The sequence below is a fragment of the Lynx canadensis genome, chromosome F2, assembly GCF_007474595.2.
Source record: "Lynx canadensis isolate LIC74 chromosome F2, mLynCan4.pri.v2, whole genome shotgun sequence".
Classification (NCBI taxonomy): Eukaryota; Metazoa; Chordata; class Mammalia; order Carnivora; family Felidae; genus Lynx; species Lynx canadensis.
Genome location: NC_044320.2, coordinates 38,839,900 through 38,855,614, shown reverse-complemented (window position 1 = coordinate 38,855,614; position 15,715 = coordinate 38,839,900). Strand labels below are relative to the sequence as shown.

Genomic DNA, 15,715 nt, shown 5'->3' with positions numbered 1-15,715 from the left:
TTCTTATTGCATGTGGGGGCTTCTGCCTGAATTATTAATGGCTATGATAATTGGAGCCAATTGTCTGTGGTAGTCGCTAAACCTCAGGACAGGACAGGGGCTTAAAGAATATTCCTAAGCAGAGGCCAGAACTCCTTTTGTTTCAGGGAGATTCCCTGTCTTCTCTGGCCTGACATGGATTGGCTGTTTTCACCTTTTGTCGGTGGAAAGAAAGTATGTGTCTGTTCATCTGTCCGAGCTTGGTCTTTAGGACCAGGGATCCTCTTTCTCTGCCCTCGGGGCTGTTACCTGCCTCCAGCCTTGCTAGCAGCACCTCACCTCTTCTGCTTCCCCTGCCCTCCTCCTGTTTCTGCACAGCCCGAATAACCTGCTCCTATACCATCCTCCGTGCCTCTGGTGTTACTGGCTCCTGCTCCTCCTACCCTGCTATCAAAGAGCAAAGAGTACCCCCTTGGACTTAAACCACCCGCTTCAGATTTCCCCAGGTAAAAAACTGACAGCGGGGAACAAACTGATTGGCTTTTAAGTGGACCTAGGTGCAACATATTCGGTAAACTAATTTAAGTTTGTTGGATTAATTAAGATAGACATGTCCTTAGAGTTATCAGCATGAAATATAAAACCTTTATTCTACCAAGGATTACTGAAAGTTAAATAAGCCTGTGTTATCTTTGTTGCAATTTGTCAGCAAAAAGATGACTTAAAATGACGGTTAATTTTGTCTTAAAGTTCTCATGGGTAATTGTTAAAAAAAACCCAACTAGGTTGAATAAATGAAAATGTTTATAACTTTCAAAGTCTTTGATAATCTGAAACCTTAAAGTTTTGCTTGTATGATAAATTGGATTGGATTCATTGGCTATCTGAGTCTTTTCCAACAAAGATAAAATACTAACACATTAATTACTAAACATACGTTTGTGCTTTTGGTTTCTTACAGCAGAGAAACTGAGGATACTTGGATCTGTTGGTAAACATGCTTTATGCTTTGTTGAAATAGTGGATGGCTCCACTTTCCTTATGATCTCGTTAAAAAAAATATATTCAAAATTGTATCTTTAATCTTATGATCCAGGGAAGATCATGGACTGTCACTGGGGCTGTCTCTAAAAGAGTAACAATCCGGTTTGAGAATGGAAGGACTGAACAGGAAGGAACTGGTTGGTGTTTTCTGACTGCCTGGTGAAGACTTCTCCCCACTGGTCTTAAGAAGACAGAAGAAATGGGGCGCCTGGGTGGCGCAGTCGGTTAAGCGTCCGACTTCATCCAGGTCACGATCTCGCGGTCCGTGAGTTCGAGCCCCGCGTCGGGCTCTGGGCTGATGGCTCAGAGCCTGGAGCCTGTTTCCAATTCTGTGTCTCCCTCTCTCTCTGCCCTTCCCCCGTTCATGCTCTTTCTCTCTCTGTCCCAAGAAAAATAAATAAATGTTGAAAAAAAAATTTTTTTTAAAAAAAAGAAGACAGAAGAAAGGAAATAACACACTTAACAGAACACAGAGAATGCGAGTGGGACTATGTTTGCTACCCACTGCTAATCTCAGCAGACTAGTGCACAAAGCACCAAGAGCTGAGCCTCAGAGGGAACCAAAGACGGAGCAGTCAGGCAGCTGTGGGTGAGCGGCAGGTGGGGTCAGTGAATGGGTGCTGGACATGATGCATCTGCCACCCTCATGGCCAGTCCTGTACAAAATATACTTTCTCATCAAATACAGACTCAAGTCACTTAAATTTCTACAGTGAGCTTGTGGGAGTTTCAGATTTAGCTTGACACAATACACAGATGTTAATAAAATTTCTTCCTATAAACTTGTCACATATGCACAACAGGGAAACAAGCTCATCTCTGCTCTTTACAGTAAATGGACTAGGTATGGTGGGAAGGTACATGCCAAGTGAGGGTAATCTTTTTTTTTGGAAGTGGTGTTCTTAAAACTGTTAATTTCATTGACAAGTATGGCTGACATGAGAGTTCCATTACATCACCATCATACTAAAATGTGATGATAATAATAATAGTAATACCTAATACTTCTAAGCACAATTCTAAATGCTTTATATATAATTAACTTAATGCTTACAAAAAATCTGTGAAAAATAACTATACTGTTAAAATATGTGCTATATAATGATCTTGTTTGGGATGTTCTTGCTAAGTGGAGAGCTTGGATGAAAACCTAGGTAGTCCATTTGCTTAACAATTACACTCTCCCACCTCTTGTATCCATAAAGAGCCAGGGCTGATGAATGGACAACTCAGGGCTGTCATTCATGTTGTAGGCTCAGTGGGTGGTGCCCCAGCCTAGGTATACAGGCCAGGAGCTGTACAAAGCATAACCTAAAGCCAGATGCAACATCCCCACTGGGGATAGACAGAATCAACTCTCCCTGGCAGTGGTCCCTGGGCTTCATGACTAGCCCCGAGGTTCCTTTAGAAAAGCATCTTCAAACTGGTATTCCCTGGAACCAGCTTCATAAGGCAGATGCTGCACCAAAAAGAGTCTCAAGCCAAATCTATTTGGGAAGAGATGAGTTAGACAAACTTGAATAGTTCTTTTACTAGAAGACCCCCTCAGATCCTCAATGTGCTAGTGTTCACTGTGAATCTCCTAGAAGAGGATATGATTGTAATATTTTCTAAACATATCTGACCATTTATATCATCCTGAAGGAGTGTTTTGAGGAATATTTTATACTTTGGGAACTGCCTGACATTTAACTGGATCCAGCTGTGAGAATGCAGCCTCTGTTTCAAGAGGCTACTGATCTTCTGTTGTAAAAGTCTCCTATGGATACTTGTGGGCTAAGAATGAAGTATAAAAGTGGTCAAAGGGAAAACAGCCTGGAATCAGGTTCCTCTGATGCTTCTGTTCACTGGCACCTAGAAGCTGACTTCCTCACGTATGGAAGCCTTGGGTTCTAAGATCTTTTTGTACAGTTCTTCAGCTGACATCTGGTTTCCCAACCCACCCTTCCCCTTAGGTAAAACCTGAAATACCCCACTCCCCAACTGGATGCCAGCTAGTGTTAATTAACTAGTGTCTAGCTTCTGGACTCTGGCTTGACCTGACTTCTGGTAGCCTTAAGAGTTTTTTAATGTTCAGCTAACCTGATTCCAACACAAATATTGCAGTCTAATTCTCTTGGTCCTTATAGTAAGTCTCCTGATCAATGGGGGTCTCGCTGTTGCTTTCGTGACCAGGAGTCACAGAATAAACTGGTTCCCTTAACACCAAACCATTTGGGATGTCTTCCCCTCAGAACAATCTCTCCAGATTCCTCAGGCTCATAGTAGCTATATATATATATTTTTTTGTTTTGTTTTGTTTTGTTTTGTTTTTTTTTAGAAAGAGAGAGAGCAAGCACGCACGTGCCTGTGACTGGGGGAGGGGCAGAGGGAGAGAGAATCCCTAAGCAGGTCCCTTGCCCAGTGTGGAGCCCAGCGCAGGCCTCAATCTCATGACCTTAAGATCATGACTGTGAGATCATGACCTGAGCTGAAATCCGGAGTTGGATGCTTAAGCCACTGAGCCATCCAGGCGCTCCATAATACATAAATCTTAAAGAAGCCCTGGATTGGGAAGTCTCAATAATGTAGTGAATCCAAATAGTCCTGAACCTAGAAGTCTCCCACCAGAAAGTCTCCCACCAGAAAGTCTCCCATTCTTTTTTAATTTTTTTTTCAACGTTTATTTATTTTTGGGACAGAGAGAGACAGAGCATGAACAGGGGAGGGGCAGAGAGAGAGGGAGACACAGAATAGGAAACAGGCTCCAGGCTCAGAGCCATCAGCCCAGAGCCCGACGCGGGGCTCGAACTCACGGACCGCGAGATCGTGACCTGGCTGAAGTCGGACGCTTAACCGACTGCACCACCCAGGCGCCCCAGAAAGTCTCCCATTCTTGAGGCAACCCTGAAACCAAAATAGCCAATCTGTTCCCTCAACCAGAAATGATGGTTTGTTTGGCTAGATTAGTATTCTAGATACTAGCCCTAAATCAAGCTGACCATTTGGTGTGGAAGAAAGAAGGAAAGAGATGGTCTTCATGTCATTTTTAATCTCTTGACATTCTATCCAGGGAAACCATTTATAGGTGACTTAAAATAATCAAGTTACTGGTCTCTGAAGAGTACTGATGAATTGACTGTCATTTTTTTTTTTTTCTTATGATGATACTATCTGGACTTAAGTCAACTAGGTTCTCACAGCCTATTAGATTTAGTACTTTTGATGACTAAGGGAGGAGAGAGGGGGAAATACTATAGGTTTTGGCTGAATGAAGGGGAGAGAAATCTGGTGCTTTTTAAAGGAAAAATAATCATTAAAATAATTTAAAGTTATTAATCCACTAAGAATCAGAGCACAGTCCAAACCCTGTCATTGAGTTAATAATAGTTGGCAATTCCTTTCAGACATAGCTTTTGTGAGGTCATTTTTTGAGGCTAGTGGTGAAAAGCTTCATAGCCACAGAGCAACATTTGGCAATAAATTAGTTCAGCTTGTTTCCACATGGCCCAAAAAATCTTCATTTGTTCCATCATGAAAAACAAACTTTCATTTGCTTGAGGCAGGGAAAAATAAATGATTTTCTTTTGCACATTTTGACAATTTAATTTTTAGCATGCTTATATGCTAATCCTTTTTTTTTTTTTTAAGCCACTAACTACTCTTTTCTCTGTTTGGTTTTAGTCCCTGTAAAGAAAAAAAAATGCATTTTTAGCTTTTAACAGAAAGAGCTAAATTTTCCCAAGGCAACAACAATACAGACACAAAGAAAATACATATGATTTAACACATTACTGAGTGAGGTTGGGGAAAAATCCTTCTCCGTAAGTATGAAATGGGTTATTACATTTCAGATCAAGATAATTTTATGACTTGCTCTTGGAGGCATGGGTATGGGATAGGTGGCTACAATTTTTCTTATTCCTATGACAACAGATTAAAGTTAAGAATTGATCACTTTTAACTATAGTCCAAAACAAATATGGGATCAGCTACAGAGCCCTACTCACAAAGCATTAAATTAGGAAGGCAAAAATACCCAATTAGAATTGTGGAAAATATTAGCTGAATTATTAAAGTTTGCAAATATATCCTAATCAATGTTTCCTCTGATGAACCATTAGAGTGTAGGGATGTGTGACTGTGGTAGCAGAAATAATGATCAAAGCTGGGGGTGCCTGGGTGGCTCAGTCAGTTAAGCATCTGTCTTTGGCTCAGGTCATTATCTTAGTGGTCCCTGAGTTTGAGCCCCACGTCGGGCTCTGTGTTGACAGCTCAGAGCCTGGAGCTTCCTTCAGATTCTGCGTCTCTCTCTCTCTCTCTGCCCCTCCCCTGCTCACACTCTCTCCCTCTCCCTCTCTCAAAAATAAGTAAACATTAAAAAAAATCATGACCATAGCTAACATGGAAGATTTATTACATGACAGGCCCTGTTCTAAGACTTCTACCTCTAGGAACTCACTTAATCCTACAAGATAGGTAATATTATCTTCATTTGAAACGTGAGGAAAATGAAGCTTAAGGAGAGTAAGTAACTTTGAAAGGTCACACAGTTCTCTGTCACTAGAGACTCACCCTCAACCATTACACTATGCTTATATCAGGCTGCCATTATTAGAATACTGGTCCACCATTTACTAGTTATATGACCTTGGACAAGCTATTTAACCTAAGTATCAGTTCTGTAAATAGGTTGTTCCTACATTTAAATGAGATAGTTCATGTAAAACACTGATAGTACCTGGAAAGAGGAAATGTTTAATAAATATTAGCTATTATTAAAATAAGAGAAATTAGCAAAGAATCAAAGAATTAATAGAGGTTTAATTTACCATTATTATTTTTTGGTGTGTGTGTGTATATGTCTGTTTCTTATTCCCTATGTTACATTTTTAATATTACCTTTCAGGAATGAAGTTGATCATAGACATGACAATTACATCAACAGGGCTTTATATTTCTCAGAGTGCTTATATGAATTATCCAGTTTGATCCTTAGAACAGTCTTCTATGTTTGTCAACAAACCGAGGCTTAGAGAAGTTAGGTAATATCATGTCAGCCACATAGCTGACAGCGAAAGTTGAATCCAGATTTGAACCTATGAAAGTGAGTTTAATTTACATCCTTTGACATTGAGCTAGTTTCTTGCTTTTAGTAATGTTCTGTTGATCTCGGGTTTTCCAAGTATATAATCAAATCATCTGCATACACTGATATTTCTATTTCTTCCCTTTCCATAATTGTGACTTTCATTAATTTTTCCCGATCCTAACTGGCAGCAGTTGAGTGCCATATTAAATAGAAAACTTACCCTGCCTTTTTGCACCTTTGTTAATACTTCTTGTGTTCGTCCCTCTGTACACTCTCCTCCAAATGCTTGGGTATTGCCTGTGCCTGTCCTATCCAGCTATCAGAACTGATTCGAATGTTACCTCTGCTATAAAAAAATTCTCTCTGAGCTTCTCAACTAGAGTAACTCTCTTTATTCTAAACCACTGGTTCTCAACTGGGGGTGGTTTTGTCCCTTGGGGGACATTTGGCAATATCTGAAGTTGTTTTTGGTTGTCATTACTAGGGCGGAGGGTGCTCCTGTCATCTAATGGGTAAAAGCCAGGCAGGACGCTGGTAAGCAGCCTACAACACACAGGACAGCTCCCCGCAGAGAAGAATTCTCCAGCCTAAAATGTCAGCAGTGCTGAGGTTTAGAGATCCTGTTCTTAACTAAAGCCTCAAGGCATTAGGATACATACTGCTTTCTGCTTTTAAAAAACTTATTTATGTATATATTTTATCACCAACTGTATTATTTGAGGGCAGAGATTCCGTCTTCGCCATCTTTTTATCACCAGTATTCACAATAGTTAGCAAGTCTCCCTATATATCCATCTGTATTTCTTCATCAAATACTTTTGATTAATTTAAACATTAATCAACCATTAACTATAAAAGATGACATATGTTAGATAAAATGATTTAGAGTTTCCTTAAGGCATTTGACAAATGAGAAAAATAATGTAAGATGTAATTTGTTTTTAATTTATAAAACTCAGGCATTGCTCATTCTTATTTCTAATTCTGTACATCTTCCCCAAATGATTCCACAAACCAAGATATATTAAAAAAAAGAGTATAGAAAAATAATATATTTAAAAAGATACAATGCATATATGAGTGCATTTGGAAAAACATTTTAACCATGACAAATTTGATGATGTGGACTAAAAACTCTACTAGCAGAATCAAACCAAGGAGGAAAAAGAAAAAGTGAAAACACTTTCAAGACAACAGGCTCAAGGGAAACACAATCAGGGAAAACAAATGCTCAACATACCAACACTGGCGTCACATTTAAAGCTCAAATTTTTTAAAAATGTGATCTCCTTGGAAGTGAGCAGCCGCTCCTTTATTTAAAGTGCCTAAAGTATCATATTCGTTATCATATGTCAGCAGCAATTCAGAGAAGACTTTGTCAAGGAAGAAAATATGAACCTCCAGAATTCTTCTCACAAATGATATTTCTAGTAAAACGTAGAAGATATAATCAATAACATGATGGCTCTGCTATATAATAGCAACCCTTCTTATAGCCAGGAAGGCTGTTATTATTTTCTACTAACAGCTGTATTTCTAAATGAAAATCTGAAGGGGAATGTTCTCTGTTGTTTTTGGAAAGAGCAAAATACAAATTAGGTGGTTAATTGGTGCATCTAATTTTTGTGTGGTTTTCATTTTTATGCAGGACTTTCACTTGACAATGTAACAAATACATCCTTTGAAGTGGAAGACTCTATTAGGTAATACAGATGTTTTCTTGGATTTTATTATGCTCATGAAAATTTCATAACATTCATAATAATAGTATAAAATAATAATTCGCTGTGGTCAATAGCATGGGCAGTGGGCACAATGAAAACAGAAATACTTCACATGAAAGTGCAGATGGCAACTCCAAGAAAGAATCCTGGTCACCTCTAAATGAGATTTATCCATTTCAGCAATTTGTTCCCTGTTTTTAAAGCACATATTTTTTTTTATGGATAATATTATTTATTTCCTGATCAAGCAGTGCTATAATTACATGACTTAAATAATTACTTACCTAGTAAATCTGAAGCTCTTAAATTTTCTTTCAGAAACATAACAGAAATAATGGCACTACCTGGAAAGGAAATGGCCATCAGTGGTGTTTCCAATATAAAAAACGTACATTACACGGTACCATCTGAAAGAAATTAAGCTCTTTGTGTCTTATACCTGATTAGCTATGTCCTGGTCAGAGACACCCAGCAGCTGTGGCTGTGAAAACAACTCCCTCTCGCCCCCTCATGGTTGAGGATAAATAAAAACTGGCCTGGTTTACAATGGACCTAGGACAGTGGCTGGGATAATGCCCCATGGACAGCAAGGGCAAAATAAAGGTTACTAAATAACTAAATGAATAGATGAATAGATAGATAGGTGATAGATAGGTAGATAGAGCAGGAAGGGATGGAAAGGCAGAAAGAGAGAGAAGGGAAGGAAAGAAAGAATGGAAAGAAGGAAGTTTTAATTTTCGATATATGCCAGACTGAAACTCATTATTTCCCTTCATCTCCTCCTGTAATTCCTATTCCAAGGGGCACCTGGATGGCTCAGTTGGTAAAGTCTATTCCAATGACACCTCTAAGGAGCCCCAGAATCCTAGGACTCCTGCCAGTCTCCACTCTCCTTCACGCGACACGTCCAACAGCATCCTGGGTCTGTCAGGTCCAGATTTCACCAACTGTCCGGTTCACCCTCCTCTTCAGTCCACTGTCACTGGGCTTCATCTCAGGCGTAGACCTCAAGCTCCTGCCACTTTCCTCACACATTTGTCCTCGATCTCTTTTATATTCTATGCCCACCCTTACTAAAATCATCATAATTCCCAAAACCATCATTTAGTTTCATTCTAATTTTTTTTCAATTTTTTATTTTTATTTTTTGAGAGACAGAGACAGATAGAGCACTAGTTGGGGAGGGGCAGAGAGAGAGGGAGACACAGAATCAGAAGCAGGCTCCAGGCTCTGAGCTGTCAGCACACAGCCCAACGCGGGGCTCGAACCCACAAACTGTGAGATCATGATCTGAGCTGAAGTCAGACTCTTAACTGACTGAGCCACCCAGGCACCCCTCATTTAGTTTCATTCTAAAGGACTTTTATTCATGTTATTCCCTTTGCAACTCTGCCTCCATTTTTGAGACCAACTCTAGACTCAAGTATCACCTCTGGATTCCCCCAGACCCAGTCGACCAATCCACTCTTTGGTGTGATTGATTACCCCTTGTCATATAGCTTTCATGTTACACGGAAAATTTATTTGCCTATCCCCCACCCCCAACAAAGACTATCAGTTCCTTTTACTCTGAGATGTCTTATTTTTCTAAGATCTCCCAGGTGTAGCTAGCACATAGATAAGAGAGTTGGTGGGATCTCCGCCCTGCATTTACTGGCCCTCATAGTGTAAGACCCTCTTTCCCATTACTGAAGCTACTGAATCCTCAGCCTCTAACTGAGCCTTGACCTGTTTCTATGGCCTCAGGTTGTGTAGGGTAAGTTGAATCTCTCTGAGTTGTTCCTCTTATGGAGCCATTCCTCTATGAGTAGAGGCATGGGAAAACCCAAACTTGCAATACTACAAAATAATACACATCATAATTTGAATTTTAAATTTTTAACAGAAATTATTAGCAAGGCTTTTAAGTTTGTTTTTTAAAGTAAAACTATACAGAAGAAAATAAGGAAGAAAAGTCATCATAAAAATAACTCATCACCTAGAGAAAACTGTAGTTAGTATGTTGGCACGTTTATTTTACCTTAGCGGAGTTGAAACTATAATGCAATTTTTTTTTCAGTTTCCTTAGCTACCATATTACAAACAATTTGCAACATCATTAAAATTTTTTCATAGATAAAAATTTTAATAAGCCTGTATAATAATCCATTAAATCAATTAAATTTGAATATAACTATATCTGTTATTCTGGCAATTGATTTAAAACAAAATAAATCCACACCAGAAACCCTCATTCAAGATAAGCTGGGATTCTCATATGTTTTCTCCATCTTTTTCTCAACCTTGCTCTCTCTTATTCAAGTTGAGCTATTATTCAAGTCCTTGCAAAATTCTCCTGGGCAGGTTATTTATCGGAATGGACATTTCACACAGAATAAACGGAGTGTGAAAAATGTCCACCAAGCATGAACTTAATTGGGTGATGTGACTTTAAAACATTAAAGCAATGTTTCCTGTACAGATACATAGCCCATTAGGTTAAGAATTGAGTTCAGGACAAGGGTAAAAATGTATGAAAATTTTCCATTTCATATTTGGACCAAAACAATTCAGGGAAACTAATTTAACATTTCAGAGAATTAGAAAAAGTATAAAAAACAAGACCCCATTCCCATCCCATCACTGACCTCCTGTGTAATTACATAAGGAATGTTTTCAAGTGGAGGGAGATCGATCAATAAAAAAATAGGTGAATTATCACTACTAACGTGTACCAAATCCAAATGTATTCCATTATAACAATCCTTAAGATGACTATTTCACAGCAAAGGAGTCTAGTAAGAAGGCAGACATTGCTTACATGGAATGAGGAAACCTTAGAGCTGATAGGAGATACAAAGACAATGTACCTCAGGTTCTAAACTTTATATCTGGGAGATAGGTCCAGAGGAGTTGTTTGTTCATTCGTTGATCCATTCACTTAATAAACATTTATATTACAGGGCACCTGGGTGGCTCAGTCAGCTAAGCGTCTGACTTCGGCTCAGGTCATGGTCTCATGGTTTGTGAGTTCAAGCCCCACGTGGGGCTCTGTGCTGACAACTCAGAGCCTGGAGCATGCTTGGGATTCTGTGTCTCCTTCTCTCTCCACCCCCCCCCCCAAATAAATAATCACTAACAAACATTTATATTACAGCAGAATCAGAACCAAAGCCCACATTTCCTTATCCCCAGTCCAGAGCTCTTTCTTGTACACTACACTCCATTGCCTCCCTTGAAGGTAGAAAGGCATCATTTTCCTTCTTTTCTTGTTGCTCAACCAGTTCCAAAAATAATTTCATTTTTAGAACCCATGGGGGCCACCTGGGTGGCTCAGTCAGTTAAGCATCCAACTTTGGCTCAGGTCATGATGTTGTGGTTCGCGGGTTCAAGCCCCACATCGAGCTCTGTGCTGACAGCTCAGGGCCTGGAGCCTGCTTCGGATTCTGTGTCTCCCTTTCTCTCTGACCCTCCCCCTCTTGCTCTCTGTCTCTCTCTCTCAAAAATACATAAACATTAAAAAAAAAAAAAAGAACGGATAGGGGAAAAGAGGTAGGTGACAATTTCATTGCTAAAAGAAAAATGGGACATGATTGGTAACAATGAGCTTGACATATACTTATATGCATCAAATTATATCAATCGGCTACAAAATATTTATCAGAGTTTTAAGAACATTAATATGCTTTTACTTTATGAAAGAACTTATATCTAATGCATTTCCATACTCATTTTTTTCTGTTTTAAGAGAATATGAGGTTTTCTACAAAACTGTTAGATAAGAGAATAAGATTTTTTAGGTTTATTTATCTAGCAAACGAAGCAATAAAAAAGAACATTCTGTTAAGGAACATTTACTTGTAATTCATTTATCTTTCACAATATGGTTAAAATGAGAGCTGTGCTGAGCAAAAAGACAGTATCTGAGCAACAGCTAATAACATAACTTCTAAGTAGAACAGTAAATTTTTAAAATGAGAAAAAATAAACTGAAGTGCCTCATATATAGTTGCAATCAGAGATTTGTCAAACTCAACCCTGTCTAGTTGTTGCTATAACCACCACCACTGCCTGATGAACATCTAGGAAGAGGAAAGAACCACTATGCTTTTGCTCCCGTAGTGAAACTTAATATTCAAAAATAGAGCATTTCAAGATGAATAGTTTTTTTGGTTTTTGCTTTTTTTTTTTTTTTTAATTTGAGAGAGAGGGCATGTAAGAGGGGGAGGGACAGAGGGAGAAGGAGAGAGAATCTTAAGCAGGCCCCACGCTCAACGCAGAGCCTGAGGTGGGGCTCAATCCCCCTGGGATCATGACCTGAACCCAAATCAAGAGTCAGACGCTCAACTGACTGAGCCACCCAGGCACCACAGGATCAATAGTTTAAAAAGCATTAAAGCAGGACACAGTTGTAAACTAAACAGATTTGGACTAGGTATGATCAACCTATAGTTACTACTGAGCATTTACATCAGCACTCACATTTTGTGTGCATTTTTGACTTGAGGCATATTTGGGCAACAGGTTCAAGAACGCTTTTCCATTCTAGCCTTCATACGGACACAGATGGATACAGAGTGCTCACAGACATGGGTCTACACAGAGAGTACTTGTGGACGCTGAATTAAATTCATTACACAGTGTCATATGGTGACCCCAGAGGCAGACACTGAACCACAATGACCACAATGCATTAAAAAAGAAAAGGTGAAAGGTAGCATATGAAAGATAATGTACCAAAATGTAATCAGTGGTTATGTAGAAGTTGGGTGGCGGGGGGAAGATAGCAGGAATATCTTCTGTTAGGAGAAAAAAAAAAGCTTCTACAGTGTTCCTATGGAGCCATTTATTAATGTATTCATTTGGCCCTAAAGTTGTAATGCTTCATTATCAGGAAGACTCTCAACAACAATTATTATGGATGAGTCAACTATTCTGTTTTTGGCCATTAAATGTCACTCAGATTAGTAATCAGAACAGAGTATCCTGTCCAGTCAAGGTTGATATAAAGAAATGTACATGTGGGAATTCTGATTTGGATTTCCAGAAGAAATTAGATAAAGGCCAACCAAGATTCTGGTGGCTTCAGCTGAACCAAGTCTAGATGTGGGCGAGGGTGCCAGGTCCAGGGGTCGGCTGTGGCCTGGTGTTGGGCTTCCTAACGTTCCCTGAAATGAATCCCACATTTGTCCCTGATTTGCCTCCTTTGACATCATTCAGATTTGGTCCAAGGACTGGCTGTTATAAGAGTTGATGCTCTAAAATCCATAGCAGGCCTCAGGTGAAAGGAAAAAAAAAAAACAACTATAAATTAATCTGGTGTGTGAGAATTCAGAAAGATTGTACAAACTTGATTTGGATTTTCTTCTGTAATAGCTACTAATGGGGATCAGTAAAACAGAAGTTAAGCATCAAACTTCTAGATGTTAACAATCAAACTCAAGGGTAGATTTTTACAGGTGAGTTTAGATCTTTGTGTCTGTAGAATAGATAACTGAGGATTCCCTTTTTACATTAAGATATATGTGCACTTTACTAAACTCTCTTTACCCCCCAAATAATGATTTTTTTACTAAAGGTTTAATGGCACAGAAGAGTTCAATAACTATTTAATGCATTATACTATGGCCATTGAAAAATATCTTGCTCACATTTATTTACTACTTTTCATTTTTTACCCTTTATGACAACTTAATTTTTTATTTTATTAAAATAATTTCTTAATGTTTATTTATTTTTGAGAGAGGTAAAGACAGAGCATAAGTGGGGGAGGGGAAGAGAGAGAGGGAGACAGAATCAGAAGCAGGCTCCAGTCTCTGAGCTGTCAGCGCAGAGCCCGATGCAGGGCTCGAACTCACGGACGGTCAGATCATGACCTGAGCCTAGGTCAGACACTTAATTGACTGAGCCACCCAGGTGACCTGACAACTTAATATTTTAAATCCTTTTTAAAATTTGGGGTATAATTGACATACAACATTATATTAGTTTCAGTTATACAACATAATGATTTTATATTTGTATTTCTGTTTTATTTTTTAAGATTCTTTCACTTAATACTTTACCGAAGTATAATTATATGCAATGCTATATTAGTTTCAGGTATACAACATTCAACAATTCTATACATTTCTCAGTTCTCATCAAGATTAGTGCACTCTTTTTAAACTTAATTTTTTATTTTAGTATAGTTGACACACAATCATATTAATTTTAGGTGTATAATTTAGTGATTTGACAGGGTTATACATTATGCTGTGTTCACCACAAGTGTAGCTACCATCTGCCCCGTTACATCACTATTACAATACCATTGACTGTATTCCTTATGCTGTTGCCTTTTATTCTCATGACTTATTCATTTCATAACTGGAAGCCCGTATCTTCCTCTCTCCTCCACCCATGTTGCCCAAACCCCCATCCCTTCTCCTCTGGCGACCATCAGTTTGTTCTCTATAATTATAGGTCTGATTTTGCTTTTAGCTTGTTTATTCAATTTTTTAAGATCATTTTTTTTAAAGATTCTACCATTAGGGATTGCCTTAAGAATTCTGAGTATTTCCTAAGAATACTGAGCATCTCTTCATATATCTGTTGGCCATTTATGTCTTCTTTGGAAAAATATCTATTCAGGTCCTCTGCCCATTTTTTAATTGGATTTTTTTTTTTTGGTTGAGTTGAATAAGATCTCTATGTATTTTGAATATTAACCCCTTATTGGATATATTATTTGAAAATATCTTCTCCCACTCAGTAGTATGCTGTTTTGTCTTGTTGATGGTTTCTTTCACTGTACAAAAGTTTTTTATTTTGATGTAGTCCCAACGGTTTATTTTTACTTTTGTTTCCCTTGCCTTAGGAGATGTAACCAGAAAGATTTTTCTGTAGCTCATGTCAGAGAAATTACTGCCTATGTTTTCTTCTAGGAGTTTCATGGTTTTAGGTTTCACGCTTAGGTCTTTAATCCATTTTGAGTTTATTTTTGTGTATGGTGTAAGAAAGGGATCCAGTTTCATTCTTTTGCATGTTGGCTGGCCAGTTTTCCCAGCACCATTTGTTGAAGAGACTGTCTTTTTCCCATTGTATATTCTTGCATCCTTTGTCATGGATTAATTGACCATATAAGTGTGGGTTTATTTCTGGACCCTGTATTCTGTTCCATTGATTTCTGTGTCTATTTTTTGCCAGTGCTGTACTGTTCGGATTACTACAGCTTTGTAACATGTCTTGAAATCTGGCATTGTGACACCTCCAGCTTTGTTCTTCTTTCTCGAGACGGCTTTGGTTATTCGATTCTTTTGTGGCTCCATACGAATTTTAGGGTTATTTGTTCTAGTTCTGTGAAAAACATTGTTGGTATTTTGATAGGGATTGCATTAAATCTGCCGATGTTTGTATACATTGCAAAATGGTCACCATATTAAGTCTAGTTAACATTGCTCACCATATATAGTTACAGAATGTTTTTTCTTATAATGAGAACTTTTAAAATTTACTTTTAGCAACTTTTAAATATGCAACACAGTACTATTAGCTATGGTTGCCATGCAGTGTATGACATCCCATGACTTATTTATTTTATAACTGGAAGTTTGTACCTTCTGACTCTCTTCAGTCATTTCACCCACCTCCCATTTCCTGCCTCTGACAACCACCAATCTGTTCTCTGTATCTATAAGCTTGATTTTTTTGTTTGTTTTTCAGATTTCACATATAGGTGAGATAATATGGTATTAGTCTTTCTCTGAATTACTTCACGTAGTGGAATGCCCTCAAGGTCCATCCATGTCATAAGTGATAAGATTTCATTCTTTTTTGTGGCCGAATAATATTCCATCATGAATATACACCATTTTTAAAAAATTAATCCATTGATAGATACTTAGGTTGTCTCCATATCTTGGCTATTGTAAATAAT

The 15,715-nt window shown here is 38.3% G+C and overlaps 1 protein-coding gene across 1 annotated transcript in view; it reads right to left on the bottom strand.

Moving 5' to 3' along the window:
• The window catches only part of NIPAL2 (NIPA like domain containing 2), an 84,367-nt gene that overhangs the window by 32,009 nt on the left and 36,643 nt on the right, over positions 1-15,715 (bottom strand). The window contains exon 4 of the mRNA XM_032591928.1: positions 8,103-8,162. Within this exon, the coding sequence (XP_032447819.1) occupies positions 8,103-8,162 (60 nt within the window). The remainder of the gene's footprint in view (positions 1-8,102; positions 8,163-15,715) is intronic.